Source organism: Hypanus sabinus, unplaced genomic scaffold (assembly GCF_030144855.1).
Source record: "Hypanus sabinus isolate sHypSab1 unplaced genomic scaffold, sHypSab1.hap1 scaffold_43, whole genome shotgun sequence".
Taxonomy (NCBI): domain Eukaryota; kingdom Metazoa; phylum Chordata; class Chondrichthyes; order Myliobatiformes; family Dasyatidae; genus Hypanus; species Hypanus sabinus.
In genome coordinates this window covers 1,801,110-1,822,097 of record NW_026781307.1, presented here as the reverse complement: position 1 = coordinate 1,822,097, position 20,988 = coordinate 1,801,110, and the positions used below count along the sequence as shown (strand labels likewise).

General features: G+C 50.8%; 1 protein-coding gene across 4 annotated transcripts in view; it reads right to left on the bottom strand.

Moving 5' to 3' along the window:
• Positions 1-2,004: 2,004 nt before the first annotated feature.
• The window catches only part of LOC132388878 (protein NLRC3-like), a 143,827-nt gene continuing 124,843 nt past the window's right edge, over positions 2,005-20,988 (bottom strand). For 2 of the 4 annotated variants that reach the window (XM_059961310.1, XM_059961312.1), the window contains one exon: positions 2,005-2,278. In XM_059961310.1, the coding sequence (XP_059817293.1) occupies positions 2,188-2,278 (91 nt within the window). In that variant the 3' untranslated portion in view covers positions 2,005-2,187. The remainder of the gene's footprint in view (positions 2,279-20,988) is intronic. The other 2 variants (XM_059961309.1, XM_059961308.1) reach the window with 2 other exon arrangements.

Here is a 20,988-nt window from a genome sequence, read left to right as displayed (position 1 = left end):
CGTCCGAAATCTACTCCCGCAACACTTGAGGTTATGTCCCCTAGTTCTAGCCAGTGGAAACAACTTTTTGCCTCTCTCTATCTATGCCTTCCCTAATTTTATATGTTTCTATAAGATCTCCTCTCATTCTTCTGAATTCCAGTGAGTTCAGTCCCAGGGGACTCAATCTCTCCTCATAGTCTAACCCTGTCATCTCTGGAAATATATTTAAGACAAGTTTGATTTTCTTGTGTTCTTATGTTAATCCATCATCAGGTACTCATCATTTATTTCTCATGATTATTATTTTAAAAGAAGATCCCTTTTGTATTTGCACAGCTTGTTGCCTTTTGGACGCTGTTTGTTTCTCCTGTGCTGTTGGGTGCAGTCTTTCAGTGATTCTATTCTGTCTCATGTAGTTACCGTGACTGTCCAGAAGAAAATGAATCTCGGGCTTATAGATCGTGACATCGGTGTACTTCGATAATCAATTTATTGTAAACTTTGAAACAGCCCATGGGCGGGATCCTTCATGACTTTTATCGTCTGAATATTGTTAGTCTTAATGGACAATTTCAATACTCAAGCCCTCAAGAAATATAGTCGGCCCTCCTGATCCACGAGGGATTGGTTCCAGGACCTCTCGCAGATACCAAAAATGCAGATGCTCAAGTCCCTTATTCAACCCGTCTCGGTGCGGTGGACAATAGGACCCGGCGGAACCCCGGACTTTATTCAACCTGGCTCAGAGCGGTGGACATTAGGACCCGGCGGAACCCCGGACCTTATTCAACCCGTCTCGTGCGGTGGACACCAGGACCCGGCAGAACCCCGGACCTTATTCAACCCGTATCGGTGCGGTGGACATTAGGACCCGGGGGAACCCCGGACCTCATTCAACCCGTCTCGGTGCGGTGGACATTAGGACCCGGCGGAACCCCGGACATCATTCAACCCGTCTCGGTGCGGTGGACATTAGGACCCGGCGGAACCCCGGACCTTATTCAACCCGTCTCGGTGCGGTGGACATTAGGACCCGGCGGAACCCCGGACCTTATTCAACCCGTCTCGGTGCGGTGGACATTAGGACCCGGCGGAACCCCGGACATCATTCAACCCGTCTCGGTGCGGTGGACATTAGGACCCGGCGGAACCCCGGACCTTATTTAACCCGTCTCGGTGCGGTGGACATTAGGACCCGGCGCGAACCCCGGACCTTATTCAACCCGTATCGGTGCGGTGGACATTGGGACCCGGCGGAACCCCGGACCTTATTCAACCCGTCTCGGTGTGTTGGACGTTAGGACCCGGTGGAACCCCGGAATTTATTCAACTCGTCGCGGTGCGGTGGACTTCAGGACCCGGCGGAACCCCGGACCTCATTCAACCCGTCTCGGTGCGGTGGACATTGGGACCCGGCGGAACCCCGGACCTTATTCAACCCGTCTCGGTGCGGTGGACATTAGGACCCGGCGAGACCCCGGACCTTATTTAACCCGTCTCGGTGCGGTGGACTTCAGGACCCGGCGGAGCTCTGAATCCGCAGTGTTTCTCTTTACAAAAATAATCACGATCACGATTGAAAATAAGTTGGAAATAATAAAGCGATCAGAAAGAGGTGAAACACCATCGGTCATTGGAAAAGCGTTAGGCTACAGTCGGTGAACGATCAGAACAATTTACAGGATAAAGTAAGAAAGGCCCAGCCCCGATGAAAGGCTGCAATTATTACTAAGTAACGCAGTGGTTTAATTATTGAAATACATGCATTTCTTAAGTGTTTTATATGCAAAGAAAGGTAAATATAAACTATTTTCTAAGACAAAAGTTTGACTAACTGACATTAAATCATACCGGATGTACCTGTTCCGACTTACTTAGTAGGAGAACTTCCGATTTTTTAAAATCCCGATCCACGGTAACCTACACACATCCTCCCGTATACCTTAAATCACCTCTAGATTACGTATACTACCCAACACAATGTAAATGCTATGTAATAGTTGTTATACTGCATTATTTAGGGAATAGTGACAAGAAATAACGGTCTGCACATGCTCGAACAACAAGTGCTGGAAGAGCATTTCCGGGTTTTTGCTATTCACGGTCAGTTGAATTCGCGCATGCGGAACTCGCGGACAAGGAGGGCCAGCTTTGTTAGTTTTAGCACATTAATGGTCACCAGCACACAATCTTCCTGCCTTTCACTCACCGCAGTCTCTGCATTTGACAGCCGGGGACTCTCAAAGCCGCGGACAGAACTTCCCCTGCGGAATCTCCCAGGAAATTGAAACCCAGTCTGAAAAGACAGAGAGAGAGAGAGGAGTCAAGTTCAAGTTTATGTACATGGCTAAACGAAACATCGCTCCTCTGGGCCCGAGGTGCAACACGGCACACACACAGTCCTGTGCTAAGGTCTCGGGCACTTCTCCATAGCTGGGCTGCCTAAGATTTTTGCGCAGCAAACCTCGATGTGGATCGGAGAGCGAGTTTGTGAATCTGGCGGCAGGAAAGGATGGTGAAGGGGGAGTGCTCGCGGGAGGGGTGTGGGATAGCTGGAACAGAAGGAGTTGCAAACACACCCAGCCCTGAGACACCGGGTAAGGTCATTTGATTCCAAGCGATCGGTACAGAATGTCTCTCTGGTGCTTCTCGCTCCTGTTCCCCTTTCCCAATCGTGATTCTCCTCTGCCCATCCTCATTCCCACTCTCAGTCCACAACAGAAACCCATAACAGAGTCAGGTTTATCATCACTCACATATGTCATGAAATTAGATTTTTTATTGCGGCAGCAGGTACAGTGCAATACATAACTTCAAGTTACTGTGCAGAAGTCTCAGGCTCCACAGAAATAGAAATGTACCTAAGCTTTTGCACAGTACTGCAGTCACAGACAGACAGACATACTTTATTGATCCCGAGGGAAATTGGGTTTCGTTACAGCCGCACCAACCAAGAATAGTGAAGAAATAGAGCAAAATAAAACCATAAATAATAATAGGTAAATTATGCCAAGTGGAAATAAGTCCAGGACCAGCCTATTGGCTCAGGGTGTCTGACACTCCCAGGGAGGAGTTGTGAAGTTTGATGGCCACAGGTAGGAATGACTTCCTATGACGCTCAATGTTACATCTCGGTGGAATGAGTCTCTGGCTGAATGTACTCCTGTGCCTAACCAGTACATTATGGAGTGGATGGGAGTCCTTGTCCAAGATGGCATGCAACTTGGACAGCAACCTCTTTTCAGACACCACCGTCAGAGAGTCCAGTTCCACCCCCACAACATCACTGGCCTTACGAAAGAGTTGTTGATCCTGTTGGTGTCTGCTACCCTCAGCCTGCTGCCCCAGCACACAACAACAAACATGATAGCACCTGGCCACCACAGACTCGTAGAACATCCTCAGCATCGTCCGGCAGATGTTAAAGGACCTCAGTCTCCTCAGGGAGTAGAGACGGCTCTGACCCTTGGAAATCTGCCATTTGACTGCGGAAGATCTTCACTCTGGAGTGGTGGTGCACTGTTCTACTCCGCACAAATATGACCTAACCTAACCACACAGAGCACATATCATTACGATCCAGTAATAAAACTCACATCAGTTCCTGAGTGGGATGGCCTGAAGACTGACAGGCTGACTGACTTAAAGTGTGATGCGCATGACAACATGAGGTTATTCACAAACTATAAAGTTACCGCCATCACTTTAGGACTTGACTGGACAAACAGTACCAGGGCTGTTTACAAGACGGGGAAGGGCAGACTATTCTCTAAGGAACTGAGATCCTTCAATGTGTGCAGTAGGATGTTGGAGATCTTTTACCGGACCGCAGATACTAGTCTGGAAACCACAGAGGGAGCGCAGAGGAGATTTACAAGGATGTCCCCTGGATTGGGGAGCGTGCCTTATGAGAATAGGTTGAGTGAACTCGGCTTTTCCTCCTCGGAGTGACGGGGGATGAGAGGTGACCTGATAGAGGTGTACAAGATGATGAGAGGCATTGACCCGTGTGGATAGTCAGAGGCTTTTCCCCAGGGCTGAAATGGCCAGCACGAGAGGGGACAGGTTTAAGGAGCTGGGGAGTGGGTACAGAGGAGATGTCAGGGGTGAGTTTTTCACACAGAGAGTGGTGGGTGTGTGGAACGTACTGCAGGTGATGGTGGCAGACAGGGTCTTTTAAGAGACTCTTAGATAAGTACATGGAGTGTAGAAAAATAAAGGGCGATGCGGCAGGGAAATTCTAGGCAGTTTCCAGAGAAGGTTACGTGGTCGGCACAACAATGTGGGCCGAAGATTTCTGTTCCTATGTTTCTGTTGCAGCGAGTCCAGTGGCTTTATGTTGGGGAAGCAGCATCGGTGCTGGTGATGCAATAAACTCATCAGAAAGACTGGCTCCATCTCTGGCTGCAACCTGGAATCTTCTGAGGTCATGGTGGAGAGGAGGTTGCGAAACAAACTGTCATCCGTTGTCATCTGACAAACTGTCAGAGTGCTGGAGGAACTCATCAGGCCAGGCAGCGTCAACGTAAGTAGCTGAGTCCCCTCCAGCATTTTGTGTCTGTCACTTGCATTTCCAACATCGGCAGGTTTTCCCTTGTTTGTCATCCAACATGGACAATCAGGCACAACCTCTCCGTGACCGACTGAACAAGCAGCGAATAGACTCATTCAGCTCCACTCTCTCATTACAGCCCATCCACATCCCCACTCTCTCTCATTACAGCTCATCCACATGCCCCCAACTCTCATTACAGCCCACCAACATCCCCACTCTCTCATTACAGCCCATCCACATGACCCCAACTCTCATTACAGCCCATCCACATCCCCACTCTCTCTCACAGCCCACCAACATCCCCACTGTCTCTCATTACAGCCCACCAACATCCCCACTCTCTCTCAATACAGCCCACCAACATCCCCCACTCTCTCATTACAGCCCACCCATATCTCTCCTACTCTCTCTCTGTCTCATTACTGACCACCAACTCACACATTCTTTCTCTCATTACGGCCCACTAACATCCCCCACTCTCTCCCATTACAGTCCACTAACATCCCCCACTCTCTCTCATTACAGCCTACCAACATCACCCCTATCTCTCTCTCATTACAGCCAACCAACATCCCCACTGTCTCTCATTACAACTCACCAACATCCCCCACTCTCTCTCATTACAGCCCACCAACATCCCCCACTCTCTCATTACAGCCCATCCACATCACCCCACTCTCATTATAGCCCACCAACATCACCCCTACTCTCTCTCATTACAACCCACCAACATCTCCACTGTCTCTCATTACAGCTCACGAACATCCCCCACTGTCTCTCATTACAGTTCACCAACATCCCTACTCTCTCTCATTACAGCCCACCAACATCCCCCACTCTCTCTCATTACAGCCCACCAACATCCCCACTGTCTCTCATTACAGCTCACGAACATCCCCCACTGCCTCTCATTACAGCCCACCAACATCCCCACTGTCTCTCATTATAGCTCACCAACGTCCCCCACTTTCTCATTACAGCCCACCAACATACCCCACTCTCTCTCATTACAGCCCACCAACATCCCCAACTCTCTCATTAGAGCCCATCCACATCACCCCACTCTCATTACAGCCTACAAACATCCCCCACTCTCTCTCATTACAGCTCACCAACATCCCCACTGTCTCTCATTACAGCTCACGAACATCCCCCACTGTCTCTCATTACAGTCCACCAACATCCCTACTCTCTCTCATTACAGCCCACCAACATCCCCCACTCTCTCTCATTACAGCCCACCAAAATCCCCACGGTCTCTCATTACAGCTCACGAACATCCCCCACTGTCTCTCATTACAGCCCACCAACATCCCCACTCTCTCTCATTACAGCCCATCAACATTCTCACTGTCTCTCATTATAGCTCACCAACGTCCCCCACTTTCTCATTACAGCCCACCAACATACCCCACTCTCTCTCATTACAGCCCACCAACATCCCCAACTCTCTCATTAGAGCCCATCCACATCACCCCACTCTCATTACAGCCTACAAACATCCCCCACTCTCTCTCATTACAGCTCACCAACATCCCCACTGTCTCTCATTACAGCTCACGAACATCCCCCACTGTCTCTCATTACAGTCCACCAACATCCCTACTCTCTCTCATTACAGCCCGCCAACATCCCCCACTCTCTCTCATTACAGCCCACCAAAATCCCCACGGTCTCTCATTACAGCTCACGAACAACCCCCACTGTCTCTCATTACAGCCCACCAACATCCCCACTCTCTCTCATTACAGCCCATCATCCCCACTGTCTCTCATTCCAGCTCACCAACATCCCCCACTGTCTCTCATTACAGCTCACGAACATCCCCACTGTCTCTCATTACAGCCCACCAACATCCCCAATGTCTCTCATTACAGCTCACCATCGCCCACTCTCTCATTACAGCCCATCCACATCACCTCACTCTCATTACAGCCCACCAACATCCCCACTGTCTCTCATTCCAGCTCACCAACATCCCCCACTGTCTCTCATTACAGCTCACCAACATCCCCCACTCTCTCATTACAGCCCACCAACATCCCCCACTCTCTCATTACAGCTCACCAACGTCCCCCACTTTCTCATTACAGCCCAAACACATGCCCCAACTCTCTCTCTCTCTCTCATTACAGCCCACCAACATCCCCACTGTCTCTCATTATAGCTCACCAACGTCCCCCACTTTCTCATTACAGCCCACCAACATCCCCCACTCTCTCATTACAGCTCACCAACGTCCCCCACTTTCTCATTACAGCCCACCAACATACCCCACTCTCTCTCATTACAGCCCACCAACATCCCCAACTCTCTCATTAGAGCCCATCCACATCACCCCACTCTCATTACAGCCTACAAACATCCCCCACTCTCTCTCATTACAGCTCACCAACATCCCCACTGTCTCTCATTACAGCTCACGAACATCCCCCACTGTCTCTCATTACAGTCCACCAACATCCCTACTCTCTCTCATTACAGCCCACCAACATCCCCCACTCTCTCTCATTACAGCCCACCAAAATCCCCACGGTCTCTCATTACAGCTCACGAACATCCCCCACTGTCTCTCATTACAGCCCACCAACATCCCCACTCTCTCTCATTACAGCCCATCAACATTCTCACTGTCTCTCATTATAGCTCACCAACGTCCCCCACTTTCTCATTACAGCCCACCAACATCCCCCACTCTCTCTCATTACAGCCCACCAAAATCCCCACGGTCTCTCATTACAGCTCACGAACATCCCCCACTGTCTCTCATTACAGCCCACCAACATCCCCACTCTCTCTCATTACAGCCCATCAACATCCCCACTGTCTCTCATTCCAGCTCACCAACATCCCCCACTGTCTCTCATTACAGCTCACGAACATCCCCACTGTTACTCATTACAGCCCACCAACATCCCCAATGTCTCTCATTACAGCTCACCATCGCACACTCTCTCATTACAGCCCGTCCACATCACCCCACTCTCATTACAGCCCACCAACATCCCCACTGTCTCTCATTCCAGCTCACCAACATCCCCCACTGTCTCTCATTACAGCTCACCAACATCCCCACTCTCTCATTACAGCCCAAACACATGCCCCAACTCTCTCTCTCTCTCATTACAGCCCACCAACATCCCCACTGTCTCTCATTACAGACCACCAACATCCCCACTCTCTCTCATTATAGCTCACCAACGTCCTCCACTTTCTCATTACAGCCCACAAACATCCCCCACTCTCTCTCATTACAGCCCACCAACATCCCCAACTCTCTCATTACAGCCCATCCACATCACCCCACTCTCATTACAGCCTACAAACATCACCCCTACTCACTCTCATTACAGCCCACCAACATCCCCACTGTCTCTCATTACAGCTCACCTACATCCCGCTCTGTCACTCATTACAGCCCACCAACATCCACACTCTCTCTCATTACAGCCAAACAACATCCATGCTGTCTCTGATTACAGCTCACCAACATCCCCCACTCTCTCACATTACAGCTCACCAACATCCCCCACTCTCTCATTACAGCCCACCAACATCCCCCACTCTCTCATTACAGCTCACCAACATCCCCCACTCTCTCTCATTACAGCCCACCAACATCCCCACTCTCTCTCATTACAGCCCACCAACATCCCCCACTCTCTCTCATTACAGCCCACCAACATCCACACTCTCTCTCATTACAGCCAACCAACATCCACGCTGTCTCTGATTACAGCTCACCAACATCCCCCACTCTCTCTCATTACAGCTCACCAACATCCCCCACTCTCTCATTACAGCCCACCAACATCCCCCACTCTCTCATTACAGCTCACCAACATCCCCCACTCTCTCTCATTACAGCCCACCAACATCCCCCACTCTCTCTCATTACAGCCCACCAACATCCACACGGTCTCTCATTACAGCTCATGAACATCCACCACTGTCTCTCATTACAGCCCACCAACATCCCCCACTCTCTCTCATTACAGCCCACCAACATCCCCACTGTCTCTCATTACAGCTCACGAACATCCCCCACTGCCTCTCATTACAGCCCACCAACATCCCCACTGTCTCTCATTATAGCTCACCAACGTCCCCCACTTTCTCATTACAGCCCACCAACATACCCCACTCTCTCTCATTACAGCCCACCAACATCCCCAACTCTCTCATTAGAGCCCATCCACATCACCCCACTCTCATTACAGCCTACAAACATCCCCCACTCTCTCTCATTACAGCTCACCAACATCCCCACTGTCTCTCATTACAGCTCAGGAACATCCCCCACTGTCTCTCATTACAGTCCACCAACATCCCTACTCTCTCTCATTACAGCCCACCAACATCCCCCACTCTCTCTCATTACAGCCCACCAAAATCCCCACGGTCTCTCATTACAGCTCACGAACATCCCCCACTGTCTCTCATTACAGCCCACCAACATCCCCACTCTCTCTCATTACAGCCCATCAACATTCTCACTGTCTCTCATTATACCTCAACAACGTCCCCCACTTTCTCATTACAGCCCACCAACATACCCCACTCTCTCTCATTACAGCCCACCAACATCCCCAACTCTCTCATTAGAGCCCATCCACATCACCCCACTCTCATTACAGCCTACAAACATCCCCCACTCTCTCTCATTACAGCTCACCAACATCCCCACTGTCTCTCATTACAGCTCACGAACATCCCCCACTGTCTCTCATTACAGTCCACCAACATCCCTACTCTCTCTCATTACAGCCCGCCAACATCCCCCACTCTCTCTCATTACAGCCCACCAAAATCCCCACTGTCTCTCATTCCAGCTCACCAACATCCCCCACTGTCTCTCATTACAGCTCACCAACATCCCCCACTCTCTCATTACAGCCCACCAACATCCCCCACTCTCTCATTACAGCTCACCAACGTCCCCCACTTTCTCATTACAGCCCAAACACATGCCCCAACTCTCTCTCTCTCTCTCATTACAGCCCACCAACATCCCCACTGTCTCTCATTATAGCTCACCAACGTCCCCCACTTTCTCATTACAGCCCACCAACATCCCCCACTCTCTCATTACAGCTCACCAACGTCCCCCACTTTCTCATTACAGCCCACCAACATACCCCACTCTCTCTCATTACAGCCCACCAACATCCCCAACTCTCTCATTAGAGCCCATCCACATCACCCCACTCTCATTACAGCCTACAAACATCCCCCACTCTCTCTCATTACAGCTCACCAACATCCCCACTGTCTCTCATTACAGCTCACGAACATCCCCCACTGTCTCTCATTACAGTCCACCAACATCCCTACTCTCTCTCATTACAGCCCACCAACATCCCCCACTCTCTCTCATTACAGCCCACCAAAATCCCCACGGTCTCTCATTACAGCTCACGAACATCCCCCACTGTCTCTCATTATAGCTCACCCAACGTCCCCCCACTTTCTCATTACAGCCCACCAACATCCCCCACTCTCTCATTACAGCTCACCAACGTCCCCCACTTTCTCATTACAGCCCAAACACATGCCCCAACTCTCTCTCTCTCTCTCATTACAGCCCACCAACATCCCCACTGTCTCTCATTATAGCTCACCAACGTCCCCCCACTTTCTCATTACAGCCCACCAACATCCCCCACTCTCTCATTACAGCTCACCAACGTCCCCCCACTACTCTCATACAGCCCAAACACATGCCCCAACTCTCTCTCTCTCTCTCATTACAGCCCACCAACATCCCCACTGTCTCTCATTATAGCTCACCAACGTCCCCCACTTTCTCATTACAGCCCACCAACATCCCCCACTCTCTCATTACAGCTCACCAACGTCCCCCACTTTCTCATTACAGCCCACCAACATACCCCACTCTCTCTCATTACAGCCCACCAACATCCCCAACTCTCTCATTAGAGCCCATCCACATCACCCCACTCTCATTACAGCCTACAAACATCCCCCACTCTCTCTCATTACAGCTCACCAACATCCCCACTGTCTCTCATTACAGCTCACGAACATCCCCCACTGTCTCTCATTACAGTCCACAACATCCCTACTCTCTCTCATTACAGCCCACCAACATCCCCACTCTCTCTCATTACAGCCCATCAACATTCTCACTGTCTCTCATTATAGCTCACCAACGTCCCCCACTTTCTCATTACAGCCCACCAACATCCCCCACTCTCTCTCATTACAGCCCACCAAAATCCCCACGGTCTCTCATTACAGCTCACGAACATCCCCACTGTCTCTCATTATAGCTCACCAACGTCCCCCACTTTCTCATTACAGCCCACCAACATCCCCCACTCTCTCATTACAGCTCACCAACGTCCCCACTTTCTCATTACAGCCCAAACACATGCCCCAACTCTCTCTCTCTCTCTCATTACAGCCTACCAACATCCCCACTGTCTCTCATTATAGCTCACCAACGTCCCCCACTTTCTCATTACAGCCCACCAACATCCCCCACTCTCTCATTACAGCTCACCAACGTCCCCCACTTTCTCATTACAGCCCAAACACATGCCCCAACTCTCTCTCTCTCTCTCATTACAGCCCACCAACATCCCCACTGTCTCTCATTATAGCTCACCAACGTCCCCCACTTTCTCATTACAGCCCACCAACATCCCCCACTCTCTCATTACAGCTCACCAACGTCCCCCACTTTCTCATTACAGCCCACCAACATACCCCACTCTCTCTCATTACAGCCCACCAACATCCCCAACTCTCTCATTAGAGCCCATCCACATCACCCCACTCTCATTACAGCCTACAAACATCCCCCACTCTCTCTCATTACAGCTCACCAACATCCCCACTGTCTCTCATTACAGCTCACGAACATCCCCCACTGTCTCTCATTACAGTCCACCAACATCCCTACTCTCTCTCATTACAGCCCACCAACATCCCCACTCTCTCTCATTACAGCCCATCAACATTCTCACTGTCTCTCATTATAGCTCACCAACGTCCCCCACTTTCTCATTACAGCCCACCAACATCCCCCACTCTCTCTCATTACAGCCCACCAAAATCCCCACGGTCTCTCATTACAGCTCACGAACATCCCCCACTATCTCTCATTACAGCCCACCAACATCCCCACTCTCTCTCATTACAGCCCATCAACATCCCCACTGTCTCTCATTCCAGCTCACCAACATCCCCCACTGTCTCTCATTACAGCTCACGAACATCCCCACTGTCTCTCATTACAGCCCACCAACATCCCCAATGTCTCTCATTACAGCTCACCATCGCCCACTCTCTCATTACAGCCCGTCCACATCACCCCACTCTCATTACAGCCCACCAACATCCCCACTCTCTCATTCCAGCTCACCAACATCCCCCACTGTCTCTCATTACAGCTCACCAACATCCCCACTCTCTCATTACAGCCCAAACACATGCCCCAACTCTCTCTCTCTCTCATTACAGCCCACCAACATCCCCACTGTCTCTCATTACAGCCCACCAACATCCCCACTCTCTCTCATTATAGCTCACCAACGTCCTCCACTTTCTCATTACAGCCCACCAACATCCCCCACTCTCTCTCATTACAGCCCACCAACATCCCCAACTCTCTCATTACAGCCCATCCACATCACCCCACTCTCATTACAGCCTACAAACATCACCCCTACTCACTCTCATTACAGCCCACCAACATCCCCACTGTCTCTCATTACAGCACACCTACATCCCGCTCTGTCACTCATTACAGCCCACCAACATCCACACTCTCTCTCATTACAGCCAAACAACATCCATGCTGTCTCTGATTACAGCTCACCAACATCCCCCACTCTCTCACATTACAGCTCACCAACATCCCCCACTCTCTCATTACAGCCCACCAACATCCACACTGTCTCTCATTATAGCTCACCAACGTCCCCCACTTTCTCATTACAGCCCACCAACATCCCCCACTCTCTCATTACAGCTCACCAACGTCCCCCACTTTCTCATTACAGCCCAAACACATGCCCCAACTCTCTCTCTCTCTCTCATTACAGCCCACCAACATCCCCACTGTCTCTCATTATAGCTCACCAACGTCCCCCACTTTCTCATTACAGCCCACCAACATCCCCCACTCTCTCATTACAGCTCACCAACGTCCCCCACTTTCTCATTACAGCCCACCAACATACCCCACTCTCTCTCATTACAGCCCACCAACATCCCCAACTCTCTCATTAGAGCCCATCCACATCACCCCACTCTCATTACAGCCTACAAACATCCCCCACTCTCTCTCATTACAGCTCACCAACATCCCCACTGTCTCTCATTACAGCTCACGAACATCCCCCACTGTCTCTCATTACAGTCCACCAACATCCCTACTCTCTCTCATTACAGCCCACCAACATCCCCACTCTCTCTCATTACAGCCCATCAACATTCTCACTGTCTCTCATTATAGCTCACCAACGTCCCCCACTTTCTCATTACAGCCCACCAACATCCCCCACTCTCTCTCATTACAGCCCACCAAAATCCCCACGGTCTCTCATTACAGCTCACGAACATCCCCCACTGTCTCTCATTACAGCCCACCAACATCCCCACTCTCTCTCATTACAGCCCATCAACATCCCCACTGTCTCTCATTCCAGCTCACCAACATCCCCCACTGTCTCTCATTACAGCTCACGAACATCCCCACTGTCTCTCATTACAGCCCACCAACATCCCCAATGTCTCTCATTACAGCTCACCATCGCCCACTCTCTCATTACAGCCCGTCCACATCACCCCACTCTCATTACAGCCCACCAACATCCCCACTCTCTCATTCCAGCTCACCAACATCCCCCACTGTCTCTCATTACAGCTCACCAACATCCCCACTCTCTCATTACAGCCCAAACACATGCCCCAACTCTCTCTCTCTCTCATTACAGCCCACCAACATCCCCACTGTCTCTCATTACAGCCCACCAACATCCCCACTCTCTCTCATTATAGCTCACCAACGTCCTCCACTTTCTCATTACAGCCCACCAACATCCCCCACTCTCTCTCATTACAGCCCACCAACATCCCCAACTCTCTCATTACAGCCCATCCACATCACCCCACTCTCATTACAGCCTACAAACATCACCCCTACTCACTCTCATTACAGCCCACCAACATCCCCACTGTCTCTCATTACAGCACACCTACATCCCGCTCTGTCACTCATTACAGCCCACCAACATCCACACTCTCTCTCATTACAGCCAAACAACATCCATGCTGTCTCTGATTACAGCTCACCAACATCCCCCACTCTCTCACATTACAGCTCACCAACATCCCCCACTCTCTCATTACAGCCCACCAACATCCCCCACTCTCTCATTACAGCTCACCAACATCCCACACTCTCTCTCATTACAGCCCACCAACATCCCCCACTCTCTCTCATTACAGCCCACCAACATCCCCCACTCTCTCTCATTACAGCCCACCAACATCCACACTCTCTCTCATTACAGCCAACCAACATCCACGCTGTCTCTGATTACAGCTCACCAACATCCCCCACTCTCTCTCATTACAGCTCACCAACATCCCCCACTCTCTCATTACAGCCCACCAACATCCCCCACTCTCTCATTACAGCTCACCAACATCCCCCACTCTCTCTCATTACAGCCCACCAACATCCCCCACTCTCTCTCATTACAGCCCACCAACATCCACACGGTCTCTCATTACAGCTCATGAACATCCACCACTGTCTCTCATTACAGCCCACCAACATCCCCCACTCTCTCTCATTACAGCCCACCAACATCCCCACTGTCTCTCATTACAGCTCACGAACATCCCCCACTGCCTCTCTTTACAGCCCACCAACATCCCCACTGTCTCTCATTATAGCTCACCAACGTCCCCCACTTTCTCATTACAGCCCACCAACATACCCCACTCTCTCTCATTACAGCCCACCAACATCCCCAACTCTCTCATTAGAGCCCATCCACATCACCCCACTCTCATTACAGCCTACAAACATCACCCCTACTCACTCTCATTACAGCCCACCAACATCCCCACTGTCTCTCATTACAGCTCACGAACATCCCCCACTGTCTCTCATTACAGTCCACCAACATCCCTACTCTCTCTCATTACAGCCCGCCAACATCCCCCACTCTCTCTCATTACAGCCCACCAAAATCCCCACGGTCTCTCATTACAGCTCACGAACATCCCCCACTGTCTCTCATTACAGCTCACCAACATCCCCACTCTCTCTCATTACAGCCCATCAACATCCCCACTGTCTCTCATTCCAGCTCACCAACATCCCCCACTGTCTCTCATTACAGCTCACGAACATCCCCACTGTCTCTCATTACAGCCCACCAACATCCCCAATGTCTCTCATTACAGCTCACCATCGCCCACTCTCTCATTACAGCCCATCCACATCACCCCACTCTCATTACAGCCCACCAACATCCCCACTGTCTCTCATTCCAGCTCACCAACATCCCCCACTGTCTCTCATTACAGCTCACCAACATCCCCCACTCTCTCATTACAGCCCACCAACATCCCCCACTCTCTCATTACAGCTCACCAACGTCCCCCACTTTCTCATTACAGCCCAAACACATGCCCCAACTCTCTCTCTCTCTCTCATTACAGCCCACCAACATCCCCACTGTCTCTCATTATAGCTCACCAACGTCCCCCACTTTCTCATTACAGCCCACCAACATCCCCCACTCTCTCATTACAGCTCACCAACGTCCCCCACTTTCTCATTACAGCCCACCAACATACCCCACTCTCTCTCATTACAGCCCACCAACATCCCCAACTCTCTCATTAGAGCCCATCCACATCACCCCACTCTCATTACAGCCTACAAACATCCCCCACTCTCTCTCATTACAGCTCACCAACATCCCCACTGTCTCTCATTACAGCTCACGAACATCCCCCACTGTCTCTCATTACAGTCCACCAACATCCCTACTCTCTCTCATTACAGCCCACCAACATCCCCCACTCTCTCTCATTACAGCCCACCAAAATCCCCACGGTCTCTCATTACAGCTCACGAACATCCCCCACTGTCTCTCATTATAGCTCACCAACGTCCCCCACTTTCTCATTACAGCCCACCAACATCCCCCACTCTCTCATTACAGCTCACCAACGTCCCCCACTTTCTCATTACAGCCCAAACACATGCCCCAACTCTCTCTCTCTCTCTCATTACAGCCTACCAACATCCCCACTGTCTCTCATTATAGCTCACCAACGTCCCCCACTTTCTCATTACAGCCCACCAACATCCCCCACTCTCTCATTACAGCTCACCAACGTCCCCCACTTTCTCATTACAGCCCAAACACATGCCCCAACTCTCTCTCTCTCTCTCATTACAGCCCACCAACATCCCCACTGTCTCTCATTATAGCTCACCAACGTCCCCCACTTTCTCATTACAGCCCACCAACATCCCCCACTCTCTCATTACAGCTCACCAACGTCCCCCACTTTCTCATTACAGCCCACCAACATACCCCACTCTCTCTCATTACAGCCCACCAACATCCCCAACTCTCTCATTAGAGCCCATCCACATCACCCCACTCTCATTACAGCCTACAAACATCCCCCACTCTCTCTCATTACAGCTCACCAACATCCCCACTGTCTCTCATTACAGCTCACGAACATCCCCCACTGTCTCTCATTACAGTCCACCAACATCCCTACTCTCTCTCATTACAGCCCACCAACATCCCCACTCTCTCTCATTACAGCCCATCAACATTCTCACTGTCTCTCATTATAGCTCACCAACGTCCCCCACTTTCTCATTACAGCCCACCAACATCCCCCACTCTCTCTCATTACAGCCCACCAAAATCCCCACGGTCTCTCATTACAGCTCACGAACATCCCCCACTGTCTCTCATTATAGCTCACCAACGTCCCCCACTTTCTCATTACAGCCCACCAACATCCCCCACTCTCTCATTACAGCTCACCAACGTCCCCCACTTTCTCATTACAGCCCAAACACATGCCCCAACTCTCTCTCTCTCTCTCATTACAGCCCACCAACATCCCCACTGTCTCTCATTATAGCTCACCAACGTCCCCCACTTTCTCATTACAGCCCACCAACATCCCCCACTCTCTCATTACAGCTCACCAACGTCCCCCACTTTCTCATTACAGCCCAAACACATGCCCCAACTCTCTCTCTCTCTCTCATTACAGCCCACCAACATCCCCACTGTCTCTCATTATAGCTCACCAACGTCCCCCACTTTCTCATTACAGCCCACCAACATCCCCCACTCTCTCATTACAGCTCACCAACGTCCCCCACTTTCTCATTACAGCCCACCAACATACCCCACTCTCTCTCATTACAGCCCACCAACATCCCCAACTCTCTCATTAGAGCCCATCCACATCACCCCACTCTCATTACAGCCTACAAACATCCCCCACTCTCTCTCATTACAGCTCACCAACATCCCCACTGTCTCTCATTACAGCTCACGAACATCCCCCACTGTCTCTCATTACAGTCCACCAACATCCCTACTCTCTCTCATTACAGCCCACCAACATCCCCACTCTCTCTCATTACAGCCCATCAACATTCTCACTGTCTCTCATTATAGCTCACCAACGTCCCCCACTTTCTCATTACAGCCCACCAACATCCCCCACTCTCTCTCATTACAGCCCACCAAAATCCCCACGGTCTCTCATTACAGCTCACGAACATCCCCCACTGTCTCTCATTACAGCCCACCAACATCCCCACTCTCTCTCATTACAGCCCATCAACATCCCCACTGTCTCTCAATTCAACTCACCAACATCCCCCACTGTCTCTCATTACAGCTCACGAACATCCCCACTGTCTCTCATTACAGCCCACCAACATCCCCAATGTCTCTCATTACAGCTCACCATCGCCCACTCTCTCATTACAGCCCGTCCACATCACCCCACTCTCATTACAGCCCACCAACATCCCCACTCTCTCATTCCAGCTCACCAACATCCCATACTGTCTCTCATTACAGCTCACCAACATCCCCACTCTCTCATTACAGCCCAAACACATGCCCCAACTCTCTCTCTCTCATTACAGCCCACCAACATCCCCACTGTCTCTCATTACAGCCCACCAACATCCCCACTCTCTCTCATTACAGCCCACCAACATCCCCAACTCTCTCATTACAGCCCATCCACATCACCCCACTCTCATTACAGCCTACAAACATCACCCCTACTCACTCTCATTACAGCCCACCAACATCCCCACTGTCTCTCATTACAGCTCACCTACATCCCGCTCTGTCACTCATTACAGCCCACCAACATCCACACTCTCTCTCATTACAGCCAAACAACATCCATGCTGTCTCTGATTACAGCTCACCAACATCCCCCACTCTCTCACATTACAGCTCACCAACATCCCCCACTCTCTCATTACAGCCCACCAACATCCCCCACTCTCTCATTACAGCTCACCAACATCCCACACTCTCTCTCATTACAGCCCACCAACATCCCCCACTCTCTCTCATTACAGCCCACCAACATCCCCCACTCTCTCTCATTACAGCCCACCAACATCCACACTCTCTCTCATTACAGCCAACCAACATCCACGCTGTCTCTGATTACAGCTCACCAACATCCCCCACTCTCTCTCATTACAGCTCACCAACATCCCCCACTCTCTCATTACAGCCCACCAACATCCCCCACTCTCTCATTACAGCTCACCAACATACCCCACTCTCTCTCATTACAGCCCACCAACATCCCCCACTCTCTCTCATTACAGCCCACCAACATCCACACGGTCTCTCATTACAGCTCATGAACATCCACCACTGTCTCTCATTACAGCCCACCAACATCCCCCTCTCTCTCTCATTACAGCCCACCAACATCCCCACTGTCTCTCATTACAGCTCACGAACATCCCCCACTGCCTCTCATTACAGCCCACCAACATCCCCACTGTCTCTCATTATAGCTCACCAACGTCCCCCACTTTCTCATTACAGCCCACCAACATACCCCACTCTCTCTCATTACAGCCCACCAACATCCCCAACTCTCTCATTAGAGCCCATCCACATCACCCCACTCTCATTACAGCCTACAAACATCCCCCACTCTCTCTCATTACAGCTCACCAACATCCCCACTGTCTCTCATTACAGCTCACGAACATCCCCCACTGTCTCTCATTACAGTCCACCAACATCCCTACTCTCTCTCATTACAGCCCACCAACATCCCCCACTCTCTCTCATTACAGCCCACCAAAATCCCCACGGTCTCTCATTACAGCTCACGAACATCCCCCACTGTCTCTCATTACAGCCCACCAACATCCCCACTCTCTCTCATTACAGCCCATCAACATTCTCACTGTCTCTCATTATAGCTCACCAACGTCCCCCACTTTCTCATTACAGCCCACCAACATACCCCACTCTCTCTCATTACAGCCCACCAACATCCCCAACTCTCTCATTAGAGCCCATCCACATCACCCCACTCTCATTACAGCCTACAAACATCCCCCACTCTCTCTCATTACAGCTCACCAACATCCCCACTGTCTCTCATTACAGCTCACGAACATCCCCCACTGTCTCTCATTACAGTCCACCAACATCCCTACTCTCTCTCATTACAGCCCGCCAACATCCCCCACTCTCTCTCATTACAGCCCACCAAAATCCCCACGGTCTCTCATTACAGCTCACGAACATCCCCCACTGTCTCTCATTACAGCCCACCAACATCCCCACTCTCTCTCATTACAGCCCATCAACATCCCCACTGTCTCTCATTCCAGCTCACCAACATCCCCCACTGTCTCTCATTACAGCTCACGAACATCCCCAATGTCTCTCATTACAGCTCACCATCGCCCACTCTCTCATTACAGCCCATCCACATCACCCCACTCTCATTACAGCCCACCAACATCCCCACTGTCTCTCATTCCAGCTCACCAACATCCCCCACTGTCTCTCATTACAGCTCACCTACATCCCGCTCTGTCACTCATTACAGCCCACCAACATCCACACTCTCTCTCATTACAGCCAAACAACATCCATGCTGTCTCTGATTACAGCTCACCAACATCCCCCACTCTCTCACATTACAGCTCACCAACATCCCCCACTCTCTCATTACAGCCCACCAACATCCCCCACTCTCTCATTACAGCTCACCAACATCCCACACTCTCTCTCATTACAGCCCACCAACATCCCCCACTCTCTCTCATTACAGCCCACCAACATCCCCCACTCTCTCTCATTACAGCCCACCAACATCCACACTCTCTCTCATTACAGCCAACCAACATCCACGCTGTCTCTGATTACAGCTCACCAACATCCCCCACTCTCTCTCATTACAGCTCACCAACATCCCCCACTCTCTCATTACAGCCCACCAACATCCCCCACTCTCTCATTACAGCTCACCAACATACCCCACTCTCTCTCATTACAGCCCACCAACATCCCCCACTCTCTCTCATTACAGCCCACCAACATCCACACGGTCTCTCATTACAGCTCATGAACATCCACCACTGTCTCTCATTACAGCCCACCAACATCCCCCACTCTCTCTCATTACAGCCCACCAACATCCCCACTGTCTCTCATTACAGCTCACGAACATCCCCCACTGCCTCTCATTACAGCCCACCAACATCCCCACTGTCTCTCATTATAGCTCACCAACGTCCCCCACTTTCTCATTACAGCCCACCAACATACCCCACTCTCTCTCATTACAGCCCACCAACATCCCCAACTCTCTCATTAGAGCCCATCCACATCACCCCACTCTCATTACAGCCTACAAACATCCCCCACTCTCTCTCATTACAGCTCACCAACATCCCCACTGTCTCTCATTACAGCTCACGAACATCCCCCACTGTCTCTCATTACAGTCCACCAACATCCCTACTCTCTCTCATTACAGCCCACCAACATCCCCCACTCTCTCTCATTACAGCCCACCAAAATCCCCACGGTCTCTCATTACAGCTCACGAACATCCCCCACTGTCTCTCATTACAGCCCACCAACATCCCCACTCTCTCTCATTACAGCCCATCAACATTCTCACTGTCTCTCATTATAGCTCACCAACGTCCCCCACTTTCTCATTACAGCCCACCAACATACCCCACTCTCTCTCATTACAGCCCACCAACATCCCCAACTCTCTCATTAGAGCCCATCCACATCACCCCACTCTCATTACAGCCTACAAACATCCCCCACTCTCTCTCATTACAGCTCACCAACATCCCCACTGTCTCTCATTACAGCTCACGAACATCCCCC